General features: G+C 42.7%; 1 protein-coding gene across 2 annotated transcripts in view; it reads left to right on the top strand.

The window, feature by feature from the left end:
• Positions 1 to 22,155, top strand: part of DPP4 (dipeptidyl peptidase 4) — a 90,437-nt gene that overhangs the window by 29,195 nt on the left and 39,087 nt on the right. For both annotated transcript variants that reach the window (XM_036320364.1, XM_036320363.1), the window contains exons 6-10: positions 5,691 to 5,743; positions 5,856 to 5,928; positions 6,773 to 6,893; positions 13,944 to 14,104; positions 15,537 to 15,640. In XM_036320364.1, coding sequence (XP_036176257.1) covers positions 5,691 to 5,743; positions 5,856 to 5,928; positions 6,773 to 6,893; positions 13,944 to 14,104; positions 15,537 to 15,640 — 512 coding nt within the window. The remainder of the gene's footprint in view (positions 1 to 5,690; positions 5,744 to 5,855; positions 5,929 to 6,772; positions 6,894 to 13,943; positions 14,105 to 15,536; positions 15,641 to 22,155) is intronic.

A 22,155-nucleotide genomic window follows, 5' to 3' on the forward strand; every position in this document is an offset into this window, starting at 1 on the left:
ACAGGATGGGAAGTATAGGAAGTTGTGAGACGTAAGAAAAACCAAAAACCTGTAGAGATATCCTGCATTGAAAAAAAATACTAAGCTGGGGATCCCCATCTCTGCTTGTTTTCTAGAATAAATGATAAATATTAGTATAAATACCTTATCTCAAACACCAATGCTGCTGTACTCGGGCCAAGCAAACCATCCCATATTCCGTTTCCTATTTTGGGATGGTGACTCCCAATCATAATATTTACCCTGGATTCACTGTGCTGGGCTCCATTTCCTGGACATGAAGACTAGATGACTATGTTCTGCTAAACTTATCAACTATGAGCAAATCAGAATTCTATGCCAATTTTAGCACATCTGTTCCCTATTAATGGATTATTGTTTGTTTAATTCAGTGGTTTGTACTGCTGTCTATGTATTAAAATCACTGGAGTTTTACAAAATTCTCAGTGTCCAAGTTCAATGCTCAAATCAATGAGTTGAAGTCTTTAGAGTGAAGCCAGCATCACTATTATTTTTTTCAATCTGTAGATTATTCCAATAGGCAATCAAGGTTGTGAACCACTGAATGACATTGGCCTATGTTAAAGACTAACATATAAAGACTGTGAGGTTAAGATAGAAATGGAATAGTAACTGCCAACTCAATTTACTATGTAGCCAAGCTCAGCAGGTGCACTAATTTGAAGTGCACTAATGGGTATTCCCTGGTGGACCTTAGCTGGACAGCCCTCACTGGTAATTTGTATTTGTCATGTCACTGGAATATACATGTGTATTTAACTGCTTATTCTATTTTCACTCTGTTCCTTTCTCCTGCCATCCATGCTTGTCAGGCAGTATCCAAGAGCTTTTAAGTCAGATTATATCATGTTTATGCTTAAATCCTCATTATCATTGGCTTCCAATAGCTCAGACTCTAACACAGCATCCTCAGAAGCCTGTGTGATTGGACCCCATTCTGCCCATCAGAACCCATCTCCTACCAACTCTCTCTGCATTCACTATGGTTGGCCAGTGCTTCTCCTCCTGTGTGCCCCTTAGAATGACTTGAGGAGGTTTTTAAAAATACAGATGCATGTAACCTACCCCTCACCAATTAGCCCCGCATACCCATGGATGGGCCCAGGCATGGGTAGATTTAAGGACTCCCAGGTGACCCAAGGATCCAAAGTTAAGAACCTTTAAATACACAGCTTTTTATTTTAATCAAACATTACTTTCATTTCTACCTATGGGCCAATGTATTTTCCATTGCTTTCTTCTGGAACTTTCTTTCCCCAATCATCAACTGGCTCTCCCTTTTTAGTAATTCAGGTCCAGGCTGGTTTGGATCACTCTGTCTAACATTGCCCTCTGTCACTCTGTTCCCCCACAATGCACCATTTACTCTCTAACATGTTAGCTTATTTTACTTTCTTCATAAATTTATTGCAAAACACTAAAATATAAGATTATTGAAAGTAAAGAACTACATCTATTTTACTTCCCAGAGTATGCAATAGAATTTTCTGTGCAGCATAAATTTTTTGACTAATGCTCAAGAAACCTATCCAGAACAACAAAAATTAGTCTAATTTTATTCCATTTCCTTGGAAGGTCTGCTATGCAGTGTTCTTTATATCCTACTTCATGACTTCTTCATGACTGAGTTAGTGCTTCCAGAAAGATCAGTTATTACTTCTAAGATATTTTTAAGAAGTAATGATCACTTCTAAGTGGCTATAAAATATAAGTGAATACATAAATAAATACCATGCAGCCTGGTATGGATGTTCTCCTACCATCTTTACTCATTGCCTAATGCGCTAGAAACAGTAGCCTCACCTATCACACATTGATAATTCCAGGAGCCTTGCTAAGCACTTCACTTATTTCATATCTATTTCATCCTTCTGAGCACTTCATATGCATTCTAATTCACATGAGATTATTGTTGTCATTGTGGACATTTTCATAAAGAGAAAATTGAAGCTTAGAGAGAAACTTGTCTGCTGTTACACCTTAGAGACTTATCTTAGTCCATTTAAGCGGCTGTAACAGCATACCACAGACTGGATGGCTTAATCACAGAAATTTATTTCTCACTGTCTGGAGGCTGAGAAGTCAAAATCAAGGTGCTGGCAGAGTCAGTGTCTGGTGAGGTGCTGCTTTCTGGATCATAACAGGCCATCTTCTCTGCATATCCTTACATGGTGGTCAGGGCAAAGAATCTCTCTGGAGTCTCTTATAAGGGAACTAATGCATTCATGAGGGCTCCAACCTCTTGAGCTAATTTTAGTCACCACCCAAAGGCCCCACCTCCAAATATGATGACATTGGGGACTTCAACATATGATTTAAGGATGGGAGGTATAAATATTCAGTCTATAGCAAGACTTGAATCCAGGTTAGAAGACTCCGTGATCTTTCCTATCTTTGTGCTTCCATTTTTCTCTGCTACAATGCTTTCATTTACCTCTTCTCTGTGTGAACGTCCTCTGCCACTGAAATTTGGTCCAAGAATCACCTTTTGTAGGGCTTTTTCTCTCCCCAAGGCCCAATTTATGAATTCTACCTCTCCCCACCCATCTCTATTTAATCTTTTGTGATTCTTTTCTTGTATTCACTTGTTCATGTCCCCCATTCAACTATGAACTCTTCAGAGATAGGGAGCCTGTTTTATCTAATAATACTTCACAGGGGATAGTTGCCAATGTTTATATCCTAAACTAGAGGCCCAGTGTACAAAAATTTGTGCACTCGGTGGGGGAGGGGGGGGTGTCCCTCAGCCCAGCCTATCCCTCGGAGGATGTCCACCTGCTGGCTTAGGCCCACTCCTTGGGGGATTGGGCCCAAGCTGGCAGTCAGACATCCCTCTGGCAGCCCGGCACCCCTAAGGGGATGTCCACTTACCAGCAGGGAGCAGACCTAAGCTGCAGTCGGACATCCTTAGTGCTGCTGAGGAGACGGGAGAAGCTCCCACCACCACTGTGCTGGCAGCCATCAGCCTGGCTTGTGGCTGAACAGAGCTTCCCCTGTGGGAGTGCACTGACCACCAGGGGACAAGTCCTGCATTGAGCATCTGCCCCCTGGTGGTCATTGTGTTTCATAGTGACCAGTCATTTCCAGTCATTCTGCTGTTAGGGTTAATTTGCATATTACCCTTTTATTATATAGGATAGAAGCCTGGTGCATGGGTGGGGGCCGGCTGGTTTGCCCTGAAGGTCGTCCCGGATCAGGGTGGGGGTCCTGCTGGGGTGAGGGGCTGATGGCTGTTTGCAGCTGGTCACACCCCCTTCAGGGTGGAGGTCCCCACTGGGATGCCTGGCCAGCCTAGGTGAGGGGCTAATGGCTGTTTGCAGGCTGGTCAAGCCCCCTCAGTGGGACCTTCACCCCATGGAGGTTTGGCCAGCCTGGGTGAGGGGCTGATGGCTGGGGGGTCTCCACTGGGGTGCCTGGCCAGTCTGGGTGAGGGGCTGAGGGCCATTTCCAGGCTGTCCAAGCCCCCCAGCGATGGAAGCTCCCAGCCTCTCCTTTTTTTTGTTTTATTCTGGGATTTATTTACCTTGTATAATTAAAACTTTGTAGCCTTGAGTGGAGCTCTGAGCAGGCCAGGGCAGGTGGGAAGCTTGGCTTCCTCCATCGCCAGGGGCAACCCAAGCCTCCTGCTCGCTCCAGCTTCATGGGCACAGCCGGCTGAAAGCAGGTATCTGGGATTTATTTATCTTCTATAATTGAAACTTTGTTGCCTTGAGTGGAGCTCAGAGCTGGCAATGGCAGGTGGGAAGCTTGGCTTCCTCCATTGCTGGGGCAACCAAGCCTCCTGCTTGCTCTAGCTTCATGGCTGCCAGTCGCCATCTTGGTTGGGTTAATTTGCATATAGTCGCTCTGATTGTCTGGTAGGCGTGGCTTAGGGTGTAGTGGAGATATGGTCAATTTGCATGTTTGTCTTTTATTAGTGTAGATAGATGAGTCTGTTCCAAAAGATGAAGTGAACATTACAAATGCGTTGGGTGTCCTTTTAAAATCTGGGATGGATCTGTCATCCTGAAATGATCTCAGACCTTCTTAAATCTCTGTGTTTTTAGCCTGCACCACACCTTTTGGCTCTAGCAAGTATACTCAGAGGGTTCCCAGAAACAAGCCTGGGGTGTGTCAAAATAATCCAGGATTCAAAAAGGAATGTAGAACTTGCAAAAAGTAGGGACTTAATAAATATTTGTTGACATAAGAGGTTACAGGGTGATAAATGATATGAGGGAAATATTATTCAAGTTTAGGAACCATGGCTTGTGTCTCAGCTCTGCCATTATACAGCTGGGTCCTTGGGTAACTTATTTCATATCTATTTCATCCTTCTAGATAAAATCTGACTTTTCTTTTCATTGTGTTTCTTCCTTGAATACATACTATGCAGTTCCACTAGACCAACCTCTAGTATTTTAAAGGTGAATAGAAGACAATTTTTTCCCTCTAGGAATATGGTAAGGGAGATGGACATTCAGATAAATGATTTTTTAAGTTTACATTTGCATCCACATATAAACATTTTTTCATAAATATGAATCTGTAATCATATATATATTTATCTTTTTTCCATTTTTGCTTCAGATATTTCATTTTTTCTTGTCTTATTTTTAATAACTTGTTTTATGAGGAATTTTCCCTTTTTCTAACTTAAAATTTCTTAGCAAAAAAATGTTTGTAGTAGGGTCTTATAATCTTGTAATGTCTGTAGTCTGTTGTGATATATCATTTTCCATTTTGATATTTGTCATTCATACATTTTTTTCTCTCATACTTACTATGTTAGCATTTTTTAATCTTTTAAAGAACCAATTTTTGACGTTGGTGAATTATCTCTACTGTTTTTTCTATTTGATTACTGCTTTTACCTTTATTATTTCTTCTGATTTCTTTAGATTTGGTTTCCTTTTCATTTTTGATCTTCTTGAGAGGGTTGTTTAAAATATTGATAGTATATGTATTTCAATTTTAATATATATTGGTAAGTGGCTTTCAAAATATCTATAATACTTCATATTTTTATGGTCAGTGTAGAAAAGTAAACATTTCTCCACATCACCTCTAGCAATAGAAGTATAGATTTTTAAAAATATTTTTATTTATTTCAGAGAGAAAAGGAGAGGGAGAGAGAAATAGAAGCATCAATGATGAGAGAGAATCATTGATTGGCTGCCTCCTGCACATTTCACACTGGGGATCAAGCCCACAACCCGGGCATATGCCCTGACTGAAATCAAACCATGACCTCCTGGTTCATAGGTTGACACTCAACCACTGAGCCACGTTGGCTGGGCTAGAAGTATAGATATTTTAAATATTTTGCTAGTAAAATGGTTGAAAAGTGAAAATTTGCATTCTTCTTAAACAGGTGAACTTAATATACTGTGGTTAGTGCTAGGAATAATGTTTACACGGGAAGTGGCACTTCAGCCTCCTGAGGTCCTGGAAAGGCTCCTTGGCAAAGGTGATGTTAAAATTGTAGATGAAATCCAGAGGAGTTTGGACTAGATGGTCTCTAAGATTTTTTTCTAATTCCAAAATTCTAAGAATCTAAATAGAGAATTATAAGAAGAGATAAACTTTGAGAATTATACGTTTTATTACTTTGTCATCTTGAGCTCTTATAGCAAGTAGAAAAACTATCCATAATCACAGAAGCCTGAAATGTTTATTTTCTTTTATAGAAATGGAGACATTCCTACACAGCTTCATATGACATTTATGACTTAAATAAAAGGTCAGTGACTTCCTCAAAAAACATATTATGCTTTTTTAGTGTAATAATTAAAACAAAACAAAACACTGTGATTTATTCATTTGGTAGTTCTTTCCTTTTATCTTTTTTCCAGGCAGCTGATAACAGAAGAAAGAATTCCAAATGACACACAATTGATCAGATGGTCACCAGAGGGTCATAAATTGGTTAGTGAGTCTTTTTTTCTATCAGAAGAATAATGGTTCAAGTCTCTCATCTGCAGAAGCTGTTAATCTTGATGCACAGTAGACACTTAGGAAGCCAAAACTAGTATTATTGCCTAAAATAATATTTTACTAGTCTAACATAGTAAACACAATTCCTGAAAGTCTCTGAACTACTCTTAGGAAATTGTTTATTTAATGGGAAAATGTTCAGTTAACTCTTAAATTCTAATCTCTATTGTGCTTTCGGTTTGTTTGGGGGTTTTTTGCACATGTTTTTATGGGGAGTGGTTGCTGTTGTTATAGTTTGTGGGTGGGTGTTTTTAAAGCATACCTGCTTTCTGCTAGTTCTATGACCTTCTCTGTGTCACTATAGATATATCTGCATGTTCTATAGAGCTAAGAGAATGTTAAATTCCCAATCTAAACAGTAAGATGGAATGTTTACCTGTAGTTAAACTTCTCCCTCCCAGCATGCAACTGCACTCCCTTAGTCACCTCCCCTAAGAACAAATGCAAAGCACACATCATTCCATAGAAGTGGTCAGTGTTCTTATATACGTTAGCATCCAAATAGTGGTGGTTGTGAGCTTCTTCTTTTTAATATATTAAGAGTATTCTTAAAATTAATTAGGGTTGTAGCTTGTATACTGATAATTTAAGAATATGAGGGGGAGGGAGTAAATGACTCTTCATTTTTCCCAAATTGAATAACCTAAGGTAACCATTATACTTGCACACCAATATTGTTTTAAAATAAAAGAATTGATAAATGTTTTCTTGAACTTCAAGATAAAATATATTATGTCATGTAATTATATGTCAATATTATTTTTTATTTTTCTAGGCATATGTTTGGAACAATGATATTTATGTTAAAAATGATCCATATTCACCAAGTCAGAGGGTCACACATGATGGAAGAGAAGATGCGATCAGTAATGGAATAACTGACTGGGTTTACGAAGGTAGAGACTTTAAAGTGTTTTTAAATCAGAAAATCTGTAAGTTTTTTAAAAATAGTCAAACATTTCTTCAAAAGGGAAGACATTCAGTGGCATTCAAAAAAGTTGCACTTTTTATAATGTTATCAATCTTTTTTAGCACAGCACCAGATACCTCACAGAAGAGTTTCTTAGCAGTAGCTAGTGCTGCTTACGTCCTCATTGTCTCTCAATGCTCCTATTGTCTTCAGTGGACCGCTACAAAGAGCCTTTCTGTGTAGGTAGCTTTTCTGCTTTACAGATGCATAAAAGCCTGCAGATTAACATCAAGCCTACCTACCCCAGAAGTAAGCTAAGTACTCCCACAACATTCCAAAGGATGACAAAATATTGTTTGGAGGTTGGGGGGCAGAGGTGAAGAAAACACCCATTTTATAAAAGATTTATGTTAATTTTCTTAGGCAAATTATAATTTCCTGATGTTAAAAACTAAAAGAAATGATTGGAAAGGCTTAAGAAAAAATGGGTCAAAAAACAGAACTAAAAGTGATAAAAAGGATTTATTTTCTTTAAGACACAGAGTTTTAGGAAATATAAAACATTCTAGAGACTTAGGAAATATTAGAAAAACATTTTTCATGTCTATAGTTGACAAGGTAAGAGGTATTTTGAGATGTTTCAAATAGTTCACAAAGTTGTCTCATTCTTATTAGAGACTCCTTATTTCATCCTATTATTTTTTCTTCATAGTTAAAAAAGTAGTTTCCTTCATAACCTAATTTGGGTTGTCTCCCAGTTCAAGTCAAGTTTAATTAAATGAATAACATTATATATAAAAAATTACTTTAAAAGAAAGATGAATTCCCATGGTTCAGAAATAAGTGTTTGATTAAAACTTGCAATGAAATTTACTAAGACTAGTCACTTAGAAATTGAAAACATCTTCAACACTTGGTGGACAGCACAGCAAAGCCTCCAGGATCCCCAGTGTGAACAGCATACAGCCTCTTCCCAAAGCTGTGACCCGACCCTTCCTCAGGAATAGCTGCATGTAAAATAAGGACACCCCTTAAATAATAGGTGTCAGTTGCTTATCAATTTCTGGTGCACTCATTATATGCTGCTGCTCATCTTAATTATTATTGTATTTTATTATTGTTACCTGAGGCTTGTGCACAAATTCATGCATGGGTGGGGTCCCGCAGAGTGGCCTGCGGGGATCGCACTGAAACCCACAGTCCAATGCCAGCTGCAGCTCCTACCTGCCGCTCCTGCTCATCCGGCCCCACTGTGCCTGCTGTGAGCTCCTGCCCAATCAGTCCCAATTGGGAGAGGCTCCTGCCTCCGCAGCAGTACTTGCCAGCCATGAGCCCTGCATCTGGCGCCCTCCCCAGGAGAGTGGCCTGTGGGGTCAGGCTGAAACCAGCTCTCCAACACCCCCTGAGGGGTTCCAGATGGTGAGAGGGGCCAGGCCAGGCTGAGAGACCCCACCAGGGCACAATTGGGGCTGGGGAGGGACTGCAGGAGGACTCCAGGGCATTTCCAGCCCATCTTGCCCAGCATCAAGCTAACCTACCAGTCGGAGAGTCTACCCCCTAGTGATCAGTGCACATGATAGTGAGTGGTTGAGTGGCCTTAGCATATTATGCTTTGATTGGTTGAACAGTCAACCAGTTACCGGAAGACCAGACACTTAGCATATTAGGCTTTTATTATATAGGATTATTAATACTGTAACCACTACTATTATTATTATTACTAGAGGCCCGGTGCACGAAATTCGTGCACTGGGGGGCGGGTGGTCCCTCAGTGTGGCCTGTGCCCTCTCACAGTCTGGGAGCCCTGGGGGGATGTCCAACTGACTGCTTAGTGGGCTAGGAGGGTGGGTTTAGCTGCATCCCCGACAAGGTTCAGTGCACTTCTGCTGCAGAGACGGCGCCACTGCTGTCGGGGAAGGGGTGTGGGGGGGAATGAGTCTGACCCTGAAGGGCCGCTTAGGCCTGCCTTCACCCGGGTCTGGAGTTGTAGGGAGGAGAGGCGTGCCTGGCCCCAGCGGAGGGGGCCCAGCAGCAGCAGGCCACAGGCCTCAGGTGCCTCGGGGATGCTGACAGGTTGTCGCAGGCGTGCTATTGTTATGGGCGCCCCTGGCGGGGGTGGCAGGGGAAGACGTCGGGAGTCAGAGATATGGGCTGCAGCTTCCCCCAAAGCTGGGTCTTCTCCTGTCTGGTCAGCCTCCCCGTTCCCCCAGGGGTATGGGGGCTGCGGTAGGGTGTCCGTGCAGGGGGATTGGAAGAGCTCCCTGTGGCTGCTTCCTCTTCCTTCTTTGCAGTCCTGGGTTCCTGTCAAGCACTCTCCTCAGACCCCTGGGAACTTGGCTCTGGCTGCTCTGCCCTTCCATGGCTCCTTGCAGCCCCTGCCCCACTCAGCTCTCCCAGCCCCCCGCCTGTCAGGAGTCTGCCAGGATGTCCTGCTGTGGGGCCACCAGGGAGTATGCACTAAGCCTTAGCTAAGCCCCCAGCCTGCCATGCGCAGGCCCCGGGGGCGTGGTGGTGGCCAGGGCACATGGCAGGCGGGCCCCCCTCTTTGCTCTTCGCTCGCCACGCCAACCTTCGCTCACTGCTCCTGCCTGGGGCCAGCCAGCTTCACTCCATCGCTTGGCCCCTACATATGCAAATTAACCACCATCTTTGTTGGCAGTTAACAGCCATCTTTCTCGGCAGTTAATTTGCATATCACCCTGATTAGCCAATGGGAAGCATAGTGGAGGTACGGTTAATCACCCTTTTTGTCTTTTATTAGATAGGATTAAAAACAAGCATTAGGAAGAAACTTGTAAGGAAGCCCCAGGAATCAGAAAAATGATTAGGAAGTTTTCTGTCATTATTTTTTCACATAGGTTTTCAATTCCTTGCTCTTTCTTTTCTCCTTCTGGCTCCCTCATGATGTGAATGTTGGTGTGCTTGAAATTGTTCCAGAGGTTCCGTATACTATCCTTTTTTGGATTCTTTTTTCTTTTTGCTATTCTGATTGGGTGTTTTCTGCTTTCTTATCTTCCAAATCTCAGATTTGATCCTCTGCTTCATCTACTCCACTGTTGTTTCCTTGTAATGTATTCTTCATTTCAATTAGTATATTCTTTATTTCTGACTGGCTCTCTTTTATGTCTTATAGTTTTGTTTTTTATGTTTTCTGTCTCTTTGTTGAAGTCCTCACTAACTTCACCTACTCTTTCCCTAAGTTCACTGAGCAACCGTATAATCCGTGTTTTAAACTCTACATCTAGTAGATTGCTTGTCTCCATTGTGTTTAGTGTTCTTCTGGAGTTTTGTTCTGTTCTTTCATTTGGTACATGTTTCTTTGTCTCCTCATTTTGGCAGCCTCCCTGTGTTTGTTTCTATGTATTAGGTAGAGCTAGTATGTCTCTTGGGCTTGGTAGAGTGGCCTTATGTAGTAGGTGTCCTGTAGGGTCCAGTGGCATAGTCTCCTTGATCACCCAAGCTAGACACTCCAGGTGTGCCCCCATGTGCCTGTGTATACCCTCTGTTGCAGTTGAGACTTGATTGTTGTTGACATGTCAATGGGAGGGATTTATGCCTAGGCTCATTGGCTGCAAAGACTGGCTGTGCCCACTGTGGAAGATCAGCTGTGCTGGGGCACACTCCACAGAACAGGACTTACTTTAACAGGGCTCTCGTGCCTGCTGAGTCCATTGTAGGGTGTGTCGCTTGTGGAGGTGGTTGGGTGGTGCGTCAACGTGGTTTGAAGCTGCCAACTAGGTGTGCTGCCTCTGGAGCTTCCTGGGAGGTGCTGGCCAAGGTCAGCCACCATCTGTGTTCAGTTTGGGACCACCAATTATGAGCTACAAAGCAATTTGCAGGTGGATGCTACTTGTACTGGACTTAGAGGTGCCTAGGAGAGGCCAAGCTGCCAACCAAGGCTGGCTCCCACTAGTACCAGGCCTGAGGCCACATACAAAGAGGTACAGGGCATGCCAAGGCCAGATGCTGCTTGTTTGAAAGTTTTAGGAAAGTTGGAAGCATGAGCCAAGACAGGTCATTTGTATGGAAAAGCTTGGGTGAGCCCACAAGTTGGGTGGGGCAGGGTCTCAGGGAATCACCAGGGTGAGGCTAACAGTGTGAGCCAGGTTGATAGAGACTCGGATATGGTACCCACCTGCCTGCTCTGTGGGAGCAGGGCTCATCAGAGAAACAATGGCCTCTGTCAATACTTCTGTCAAAGCTGCCCCTCCAGCTGTTGCCCTGACACCAGACAATTCAGTTCATCCTTGTATATACCTGGTGCCTTTCGAGCTGCTGCCCCAGTGCTGGAGCTCAGAGCCAGTGAGTCTGAATAAATCCATGTATATGGGCCCTTTAAGAGGAATGCCTGGGACTCCAGCAGCCTTCCATCTCACTGAGCCACAATCCCTGCTGTTTTTATAGACAGAAGTTATGAGGACTTCTCTTCCTGGCATTGGAACCCTGGGCTAGTGGGCTTGGTGTGAGGCTGGAACCCCTTGCTCCTCAGTGGGGGGCTTCTGTAGCCAAGATATACCTTTTTTATCCACTACACATGGGTGTGGGACCAGCCTGTTCTGCATCTCCACCCCTCCTATCAGTTTTGATGTAGTTTCTTGTTTAATTCCTTAGTTGTAGGACTTCCATTCAGGTTCAACTAGATTTCAGGTAGTTCTGAGTGATGCTTTTTTCTGTATTTTAGTTGTAATTTCAATGTGGTTGTGGGAGGATGCAAAAACCACATTTACTTACACTGCCATCTTGACCCAAAACCCTCAACCAGATGTAGTTTTATAATGATAACTAGAGGCCTGGTGGACGAGATTCATGCACTCAGGGGGGTCCCTTAGCCCGGCCTGTGCCCTCTTGTAGTCTGGGAGTCCTTGGGCCTAAGCTGGCAGGCAGATATCCTTAGAGCTGCCACAGAGGCAGGAAAGGCTCTCACCACTGCTGCTGTGCTCACCAGCCATGATAAGGCTTCTGGCTGAGTGGTGCTCCCCCTATGGGAGTACACTGACCACCAGGGGGCAGTTCCTGCAATGAGCGTCTGCCCCCTGGTGGTCAGTGTGTGTCATAGCAACTGGTCGTTCTGCCACTCAGTCAATTTGCATATTACCCTTTTATTATATAGGATTTTAATATTCATTAATGTAGAAAAGCATGTTCTGTATTCTGAATAACCACTAATTCAAAACTTAGAGCAGTAACTGCTACTTGTATTTACAATAAATTTTAAAAATCATAATCTTGCTGTAATTATATTAATTTTATGTATTTGCATCTTGATCTTAGACTAGAACCAATGGGTAGAGGCCACAAGTAGTGAGACATCAGTTCGGTATAATGAAGTTCTTAGTGCAAAATATCCTTGACTTGGAATCACAAGGCCTGCATCCTAATTCACTCAGTCCTTCTCTGCCTTAGTTTTCTGTAAAATGGGCTATGAATAGACTCTCCCATGGATCTTTGTGAAGACTAAATTAGATAAGTGGTTTGTAAATTCTAAATTGCTACATAAATGTAAGTCAACAATATAGGTATAAAGCAGTCAAAGGGGGAGCAGGCTTCCTAATCAAGAAGAAGGTTCTCTGTTACTAGAGATGCTGAAATAAGTAGGAAGACATAGCAGAGCATGGAAATGAAAAGCATGGACTCATACCAAATAAGCCTGGATTTATTCTTAATTTTATCAATTGTTGCCTGCGTGATCCTGGACAAATTACTTATTCTCTTCAAGCCTAACTGCCTCCCTTTGCTCATCTGCACACAATGAATTATCATGAGGATTAACTGAGATAACAGATGTCAGTTGCTTTTCAATTCCTGGTGCATTCATTATATGCTGCTGCTCATCTTAATAGTATTGTACTTTATTATTGTTATTATTAATACTGTAACTACTACTATTATTGTTATTATTGAAAACGAGCATTTGGAAGAAACTTGTAAGGAAGACCCAGGAATCAGAAAAGTGATTGGGATAAATAGTTTCCTAATTCTAAGATTCAAGTTTCTATGCCTTTGTTTTTACCTTTATATTCACATCAGAACATAAGATTTGTGGTTTAAATCTGCATAAAGAACTAGGAGTCTCTATCTAGTCTACTTGAACCCTCCATCCCCAGTTGATAAAAGAGGTTCTGGCATTTTCACAACTAGTAGTTGGAAGTCCCATGAACAGACTTGATAATAAACACAGGAAGGAGCTACCTTTGCCAGAGAGTGAGAACTAGGCCAAGAGTGTTTTGGAAATCAAGACCTTTCCTTTCCTTTGCATTCCTCTTTGACCCTCTTTCCTCACCCATCATCTTAAACATCAGAGGAGGGTGTTAATCCAAGGGAGTCTTCAGTTTCTTCAGGTTAGGCCAGTGGTCGGCAAACTGGCCTCTTGAGTGTGACCCTTCCACAAAATACCACGTGTGGGTGTGCACGTACAGTGCGATTGAAACTTCGTGGCCCATGCCACGGGGCCAAAGAGTCGCATGTGGCTCGCGAGCCGCGGTTTGCCGACCACTGGGTTAGGTGAAGGAGATGTTTCTGAGTAGGGGTCTCATGGGGCTCCTCACCACTCTAAATCTATCCTTCCCTCACCTTGTTTGTGCCAAGAGTAGTAAACTCTAGGCACCATATTGGTTTAATAGCATAGAGCCACACACCACCCACCCAGTTGGGGAGAGTATGCTGGCATGTTGACGGTTTGAAAATGAGAAAGGAGGATCAGCCCCTTATGTGAAATTTACTTTGAGTATGTTTTGCAGCATAAATTTAGAGGATTATAAGATAAAGAAAAACATGTAGAGCTTATATTAAATATTATGTGCTAAAATATTCTAAAAACAGTCCAACGGGTTACTTATTTTTATAGCCCAGATCTATCCTTGAAGATTTTATTTTTATTCATTTGTATTACTCTGATTTTGGAAGCCCAGCAAATGCAAAGTGGTTCATTAGTTGAACTCTACTGTAATTAACTAAAGCTAATGAGAACAATATTTTGAATGCCAAAGCCAATGTATCATCTACTTCTTGTAACAGAACAATTTATGTCTCTTTTCAGAGGAAATCTTCAGTACCCACTCTGCTCTGTGGTGGTCTCCAAACGGCACATTTTTAGCATATGCCCAGTTTAACGACACCGACGTCCCACGTATTGAATACTCTGTCTACTTGGACGAGTCGCTGCAGTACCCAAAGACTATCCACATTCCATATCCAAAGGTCTGTGCTCCTATTCATATAGCAGTTCTGTGATTTGATGGGAAGAGAATGGTTTCATTTAATCCTTTCCTGCTAATGAAAATATTGTCAGTCTCTCTTCAACAGCTTGCTGTGATTACCCTTGCTGAAGTCAACAGCATCTGGCAATTTTAAAGTATTTTTATTATCCCAGGAAAGAGTGTGATTTAAGGTTTTGTAATTTCTCCAAAAACTTTGAGGAATGACAAGCCGAAAAAGATGGGGGAAATGCTTTTAAAAGAGGTAGGGGGACTGAAAATGTTTGAATGGAGGAAAAGAGAGGCTATAATTGAATCACAAGCTCATCTCATTTGTGGAAGTTGGAATGTGCCCTAGATGAAGTTGAAAAGCTTGATTATATATCAGGTTGTATTACTAATTAACAGATACAAGACTAGTTTTAGTGGTTCTATTATAGATTTGGCACTAGTGCTAATTTCACACATCCTACATTTGGAATAATAGTGTCATGTCTTGGTTCTCAAGGCTGTTCTCCCCCTCCGGATGCATGTTTATGAAAATTGAAAAGCTCCCTTCAGCAGTGTAAGCTAAGGAAGAGGGGAATTTAGAAGAACTACAATTCTTCACTAGTATCATAATAATAATGGCCACCGTATTGTCCATAGGAAAATGTAATAGTAAAGTGCTGTTTTGCTGTAAGCAATTTGGAAAAAGGGATTTTTATTTTTACCAACTCCCTCAATTTGTTTTATGAAGAGCTGCCATTTTAGGAAGACAGAGAAAAAAAGATCAGAGACTAAATATGGAGATGTATTTTCAGTGAAATGTAATTTTTGATGAGTGAAACTGGCAAAAAAACAAACAAACCATAAAATGTTCTTACTAAAAATACATTATTTCTAGCTAATTTGTCAGTTGAGGATCTATGTGTGTATATAAGAAGGTTTTATAGATTTCTGTCATGCTATTTATTGTAAAGCTCCAACGTGGTGAACCTGAATTTGGAGTGAAAATGACAGCTTCCTAATTAGCATTATTGGCTCTCATCTCAGGGAAACTAATTTTCCTGGTGGATTGTGTCTTTGGCTGAACCCAAGGAATTTTTCCTAGTGGTCAGCCAGTTGACTTCTTGTCTTCTGGAGTCAGGATATATTTGCAAAATATCAGAAATGATTTTAAGAAATGTATCCTTGTCTGCATAAAGTATACATAAATTATGAATATTTATTAATTAAACAGGAGTGTTTGGGGTCTCTATATATTTCTGACTGAACATGAAAAGGTTGCATTTCATGACCCTCCCTTATGTTCATTTTATCTACATTAAATTATTTGAATGTGTCTGATTGTTATAATTTTATGGCTGTAATGCAGACATTTTTGTACAGTTTTAAACTTGTGCAATGATGTTGTATTTTTTGTCAATACCAATCCTGTGATTGCTTTTTCCTAGGCAGGAGCTAAGAATCCAACTGTAAAGCTCTTTGTTGTAAATACTGACAACCTCACCGATCTAGAGCCTGTGCAAATCGTTGCTCCTGCTTCTGTGCTAATAGGGTAAGACTCTTGACCCAAATGAGTGGGTAGCTGCATCGCTCCCAAAGAGAAAATTTAAAAAATGAATAGCAGATTCCATGGTATCCTCCCATGGTATCACCCAGGCTGGCAGTCATTCATTCTTTCACTTAGCTACTCTTTGTGGACCACACTTGATGTCTCTGTGCTGGGCAGAGATGTTGTTGCACAATGAATAGAGCCGTCAGAGTCCCTAGTGTCATGGACCCTATACTCAAGGTGGGAGAAGCGGACAAGAACCAGGGAAACAAATAAAGATATATAAAATGTCAGGTGGTGACAAATGTGAAGACAACTAAAGCAGGGCAAAGTGACGGAGATGGTGATGTTGAGGGGGAGGGGAGGAGTGTTAGGGAAGGCCTCTCTGATGAGATGACCTGTGAGCATTGATGTGAAGAACGGGGTGGGGGTGGGTCTTGCCACATGGATAGCGAGGGGTACCTAATCCAGGCAGAGGTAGAGCAAGTGGAAGCACCCTGCGGAGAGAACACGCTTGGTGCATTAAAGGACCTGTGAGGAGGACAGGGTGACGGAGCCACCTGAGTGAAGAGGAAAGTGCTGGGAGTAAGGCCAGATCACACAGGCTTTCCAAGTCCACTTAAGAACTAGGAAAATGCAGGACAACTGTGGATTCAGTTTTGGGAGCCTCATGATGCTGATGTGCCTGAGGATGTCAGTTGCTTAAATAATCCTTAGTGGTTTGAAATTCTGCTATTGAGAATTCTGCCCCTTGTTATTTTCTTGTAAAGATAACCACTGTATTGCATGCGATTTAGTGCTATCAAGTTTCTCCTTGCTCATTTCTTTTATCTATATTGGTTTTGTTGTTGTTGTTAAATAATAACTTGCATATTTTGAGCACTCACTATGTGCCAAACACAGGCTACTGTCAAAAGTAACTCTCTCTTTCCAACAACTATTATCATATGCCTGTGTTACAGATAAGAAAAATGAGTCCTAGAGATTAAGAAAATGACCAAGTAGGATTTTGTATTCAAACTTGTCTTTCTGACGTGGAGAACAGCGCTTGTAAGCATTCTGCTAGGTGCCTCCTTCTGTGCGAATTCAGGTGGTGCCCTCAGGTTCCTGAAGCTGTCATCAGAGTAAAATGTAGTATCCGCTTTCTCGGGGTTGCATTTACTACATCAGGCATGCTGTCGGCTTTGCTCTGTAATTGCTAACTCATTAACTTGTTTAGAAATATTTATATTAACCTATTTATTCTTTGGAGGGAGACCAGTTACTAGTAAATTTATTTTTTTTTTTTTTTTTTTTTTTTTTTTTTTTTTTTTTTTTTTTTTTTTTTTTTTTTTTTTTTTTTTTTTTTTTTTTTTTTTTTTTAATTAAATCTTTATTGTTCAGATTATTACATTTGTTCCTCTTTTTTCCCCCCCCATAACTCCCCTCCTCCCAGTTCCCGCCCCACCCTCCGCCCTCACTCCCCACCCACTGTCCTCATCTATAGGTGCACGATTTTTGTCCAGTCTCTTCCCGAATCTCCCACACCCCTTTCCCCCCCAGGAATAGTCAGTCCATTCCCTTTCTATGTCCCTGATTCTATTATAATCAACAGTTCATTCTGTTCATCAGATTATTTGTTCACTTGATTCTTAGATTCACTTGTTGATAGATGCATATTTGTTGTTCATAATTTGTATCTTTACCTTTTTCTTCCTCTTCCTCTTCTTAAAGGATACCTTTCAGCATTTCATATAATCCTGGTTTGGTGGTGATGAACTCCTTTAGCTTTTCCTTATCTGTGAAGCTCTTTATCTGACCTTCAATTCTGAATGATAGCTTTGCTGGATAAAGTAATCTTGGTTGTAGGTTCTTGGTATTCATCACTTTGAATATTTCTTGCCACTCCCTTCTGGCCTGCAAAGTTTCTGTTGAGAAATCAGCTGAAAGTCGTATGGGTATTCCCTTGTAGGTAACTGAGTTTCTTTCTCTTGCTGTTTTTAAGATTCTCTCTTTATCTTTTGCTCTTGGCATTTTAATTATGATGTGTCTTGGTGTGGTCCTCTTTGGATTCCTTTTGTTTGGGGTTCTCCGTGCTTCTTGGACCTGTAAGTCCATTTCTTTCACCAGGTAGGGGAAGTTTTCTGTCATTATTTCTTCAAATAGGTTTTCAATATCTTGCTCTCTCTCATCTTCTGGCACCCCTATAATTCTGATGTTGGTACGCTTGAAGCTGTCCCAGAGGCTCCTTACACTATCCTCGCATTTTTGGATTCTTTTTTCATTTTGCTTTTCCGGTTGGGTGTTTTTTGCTTCCTCGCATTTCAAATCATTGACTTGATTCTTGCGCTCCTCTGGTCTGCTGTCGGGAGTCTGTATAATATTCGTTATTTCAGTCCGTGTATGCTTAATTTCTAGTTGGTTCCCCAATATAAGATCGAGGGTCTCATTAGTTTTCTTGTAGATCTCATTAAGTTTATCGGCGGCTTCTAAACAGTTCTTGAGAGACCTTAAAAGTGTGGTTCTGAACTCTATATCTTCCATTGACAATTTTGTCCTGTTTCTTTGTCTCCGCATTTTGTTATGCTTCCTTGGTGCACCCCCTAGTGGTCTTTGTTCGAAGTCTTATAGTTAAATCTTGATTGTTGTAGCTAATTCCAGGGAGGGTTTGACCTCCAGGCCAAGTGGCTATGAGAATCAGCTGTGTCAGCAGTGAGAGAACTTCTGTCCTCTAGGGAGGTGCTAATCTAGCCTTTGCCTGAGGCTATCCGGCAAATGCCTGTGTGCAGGGCTTGGCGGGGCGGGTCGCACAGGATCAACAGGGTGGGCCGGAGAGAGCAGTTATGGCGGCTCTCAGTCCTGTCCCCAGGGGCTCTGCCTCTCTGAGTCCCAGCACCCGCTGCAAAGCTCAGAGAGAAAGCTGCACTCGCTCTGACCGAAGCCAGACAGTCCCGCTTCTCCCGTTTGAGTCTGGGTCCCTAAAGACTCGCCTGTATCTGAAGCTCAGAGTCTTCGACTCCCTCCCGATTGTAAACGCCAACCGCGCCCTCCGCCGCCAGCCCGCTCTGCGCACTCCGCACCTCAGAATTTGACTTCAGCACTGCGCCTCCTCTGAGTATCCGTATGCGTTTCTCTTTCCTCCTAGTTGTAGGACTTCCACTCAGCCAGCGTTCCTGTGGTTCTGGGTGATGTTTGTTCCGTCTTTTAGTTTCACTTTTGAAGTAGTTGTTCAAAGCAGCAAACTCCGGCGTTAACCTATGCCGCCATCTTGGTTCTGTAAATTTAAAAATAATTTTTTCCCGAGTTTGTCCAAGGATAGAAAAAATTTACCCAGTGGTTCTAAAACCTGGTGTTCGGTCCCATCCAGCCATCTCTTCAATCAGCATTGATTGAGCACCCACTATTTACACACACAAAAGTCCTCAGAGTGAGTTTCTGCCCTTCTAAGACTTATGATCGGGTAGAGGATGTAAGACATTCCCATAAATGACTCCAAGAGCAAATGTGACAGAGGTATAAACAAAAGGCTGGAGGCCTTCTGGAGGAAGTGGGGGAGAGGTGGGTTTTTCATGACCCCAGCAATCAAAGAATGTGCCGATTGAACAGGTAGGATTACAGCAGCACACAGTGGGGAGGAAGAGCACTGAGGTGGGAGGAACTGTATGGGAAAGGGTGGGGCTTTCCAGGAGCAGCAGGGCCTGGTGTGACCACCTGGTCTACAGCTAATATCTGTCTGAGGGGAGGATGAACCATGAGCGTCTGCTCTGAAAAAATATTAGATCTAGCCCAGCCGGTGTGACTCAGTGGTTGAGCATCAAACTATGAACCAGGAGGTCTACAGTTTGATTCCCAGTCAGGGCATATGCCTTGGTTGCAAGCTCAATCCCTAGTAGGGGGCATGCAGGAGGCAGCCAATCAATGATTCTCTCTCATCATTGAAGTTTCTATCTCTCTTTCCCTCTCCCTTCCTCTCTGAAATCAATAAAAGTATATATGTATTAGATCTAGAAGGGGATTTAGACCTCACCAGTGGTTGGAAAACTTTTTTTTGAAGACCCAGAAGACTTTGTTCAAGTGAGATAGCACAGAAGTACAGAGTCAGAAAATGGAAGCTGCGCAGGTTGCAGGCCCAGTCCTCATCCCCTTTCCTATCCCCCCCGAGTCTCAGGCAATTAGACAGAACCTACAGGGGCTCCAGAACACCACTGTGAGACACAGGTGAAAGAACTGAAGTCCAGAGAGGTAAACTCATTTGGTCAAGGTCACATAGCAAGTTAGTGTGGGAACTGGTAATAAGACAGAGGCCAGCACCTGCCAGGCCAGAATAATAGAATAATTGAGTTAAAATATATTGAGTGCTTCCTATGGGCTGGGATTGTGCTTGGTGTCTGCTCATTTATTTTCCACATACTCCTTATGGTGTAATTTTCATGGCCATTTAACAGACGAAGAGATAGAGTCCTCCCCACTTAGAAATTACTTTCCAAGGAGCAGGAGTGAATTTCCAAGCTCAGAAAACTTCCGTAGTTCTAAGGATTTATTTTTTGCCCCATGTAGTTCTTTGTAGTTCTTTACAGCACCCTCCTAGCAAGGGCTCCCTCACTCCATGGAGATATTTGTGTGGAACATATTTTACCAAAGAATTGTATTTTGGAAATGCCACAGGATATATAAGATAGGAAAGTGCAAATCCAGCTCTGGTCTCTGTTAATATCAGTAAGGACCCAGCTGTACTAAAACCAGGCTTGAGATCATGTCTGTGGAAACATTCTAACACATGGTCATGCTCCGTTTTCTGGCCTCACGCAAAGATCCAGCAAGGCCAAGTAGAGCCAGGCAAGTTATGCCTCTCAGTAAACTGCCCAGCACCCTATGCTGCATTGCCTGGTAAGCCACAGGTCCCAGAGTGTGACGCCCTGCCAGGAGCAGCATGATTGTTTCCTCCTCCGCCCATGCACCCACCACAATTTTCCTGTTAGGCCATGACCTTTCACCCCCGAGCTTCCAGCAGGTGAAATCCTACAGGAGGATAAGGCTGGTTTGCAGTTTGTTAGGAATGGGCTGCTCTGATAACAAGCGAGAAGGCCATCCAGGTCCCTCTGCCAGCGGCCCAAGCCTGACTCTGAATCAGGGTGAGCCTCCCTACCACCTTCCCTGATTTAGAGCTCAAGTTCATTGGATTTGTTAAGCTGTGCTTTTGTATTGACTGCTCATGCTGGGAGTTTGAAAGCTCAAACTATTTGGGAGAAAACAACAGGTAATGTAAAATCATCAATCTCCTTCCTACCTGCTTTATTTAGAGCAATGCTTCACATTGCTGAATTGAAGTAAGATGAGTTCTACAGGTAGGGGCCAATCTTTACTATAATATAGTCAATGCCTAGCAGGATGCCTAAGACATAGCAGATACCCAGTTGATATTTATAGAATAAATGGATAGAGTTAATGCATGGATGGGTGAATAGAAGAGGTATAGTTCACATGTGACTTTGTGAGTGCAAAATAGCTTATACAGCTGGCACCAAAGATGACCTTCAAAATGACCTGGCATAGCATTTCCAGTATTCTGCCCCCTCCCAGTCATTTGAAAATTCTGTGGCCTGAAGCTGGAGGATCAGGGAAAATTCTGTGGCCTGAAGCTGGAGGATCAGGGAAAATTCTGTGGTCTGAAGCTGGAGGATCAGGGAAAATTCTGTGGCCTGAAGCTGGAGGATCAGGGAAAATTCTGTGGCCTGAAGCTGGAGGATCAGGGAAAATTCTGTGGCCTGAAGCTGGAGGATCAGGGAAAATTCTGTGGTCTGAAGCTGGAGGATCAGGGAGAATTCTGTGGCCTGAAGCTGGAGGATCAGGGAAAATTCTGTGGCCTGAAGCTGGAGGATCAGGGAAAATTCTGTGGCCTGAAGCTGGAGGATCAGGGAAAATTCTGTGGTCTGAAGCTGGAGGATCAGGGAAAATTCTGTGGTCTGAAGCTGGAGGATCAGGGAAAATTCTGTGGCCTGAAGCTTGAGGATCAGTGAAAATTCTGTGGCCTGAAGCTGGAGGATCAGGGAAAATTCTGTGGCCTGAAGCTGGAGGATCAGGGAGAGTTCTACTGAGATGACCCAACCCAACATCTGCTCAATGGCTCAGGGGACCTACCCCACCCAGCTCTCTGCCCCTGAGGAACACCATAGATAGACTTGCTATGTCTCCTCTGAACAGTTGATGACCCGTGGTATATAAAATAGAAACAAGACGGTCTGAGATTGTCACACAAGAGATGAATGAACTGGATAGCAGTGCCCTGGAAGCTGGTGACACCTCCAAGAAAGGAGACATATTAGGAGCTCAGATCTGCTCCATCTCACCCCACCCATTCCTCTCCTCAGCGATCTGTCAGCGGCCCCGGGAGGGTTGGCATCTCTGTCAGAGCAGAGGGTGGCATGGAGCCCACGGCCAGCACTGGCAGGACGCCCGCTTCCTTGGGTGATCCGCTGAATTAATCACGGCACCGTCTGCACTTGCTCTTAGTAGCAGTTTTCTCTCCAATATTCTTTCCA

This window comes from Myotis myotis, unplaced genomic scaffold (genome assembly GCF_014108235.1).
Source record: "Myotis myotis isolate mMyoMyo1 unplaced genomic scaffold, mMyoMyo1.p scaffold_m19_p_8, whole genome shotgun sequence".
NCBI classification, from domain to species: Eukaryota; Metazoa; Chordata; class Mammalia; order Chiroptera; family Vespertilionidae; genus Myotis; species Myotis myotis.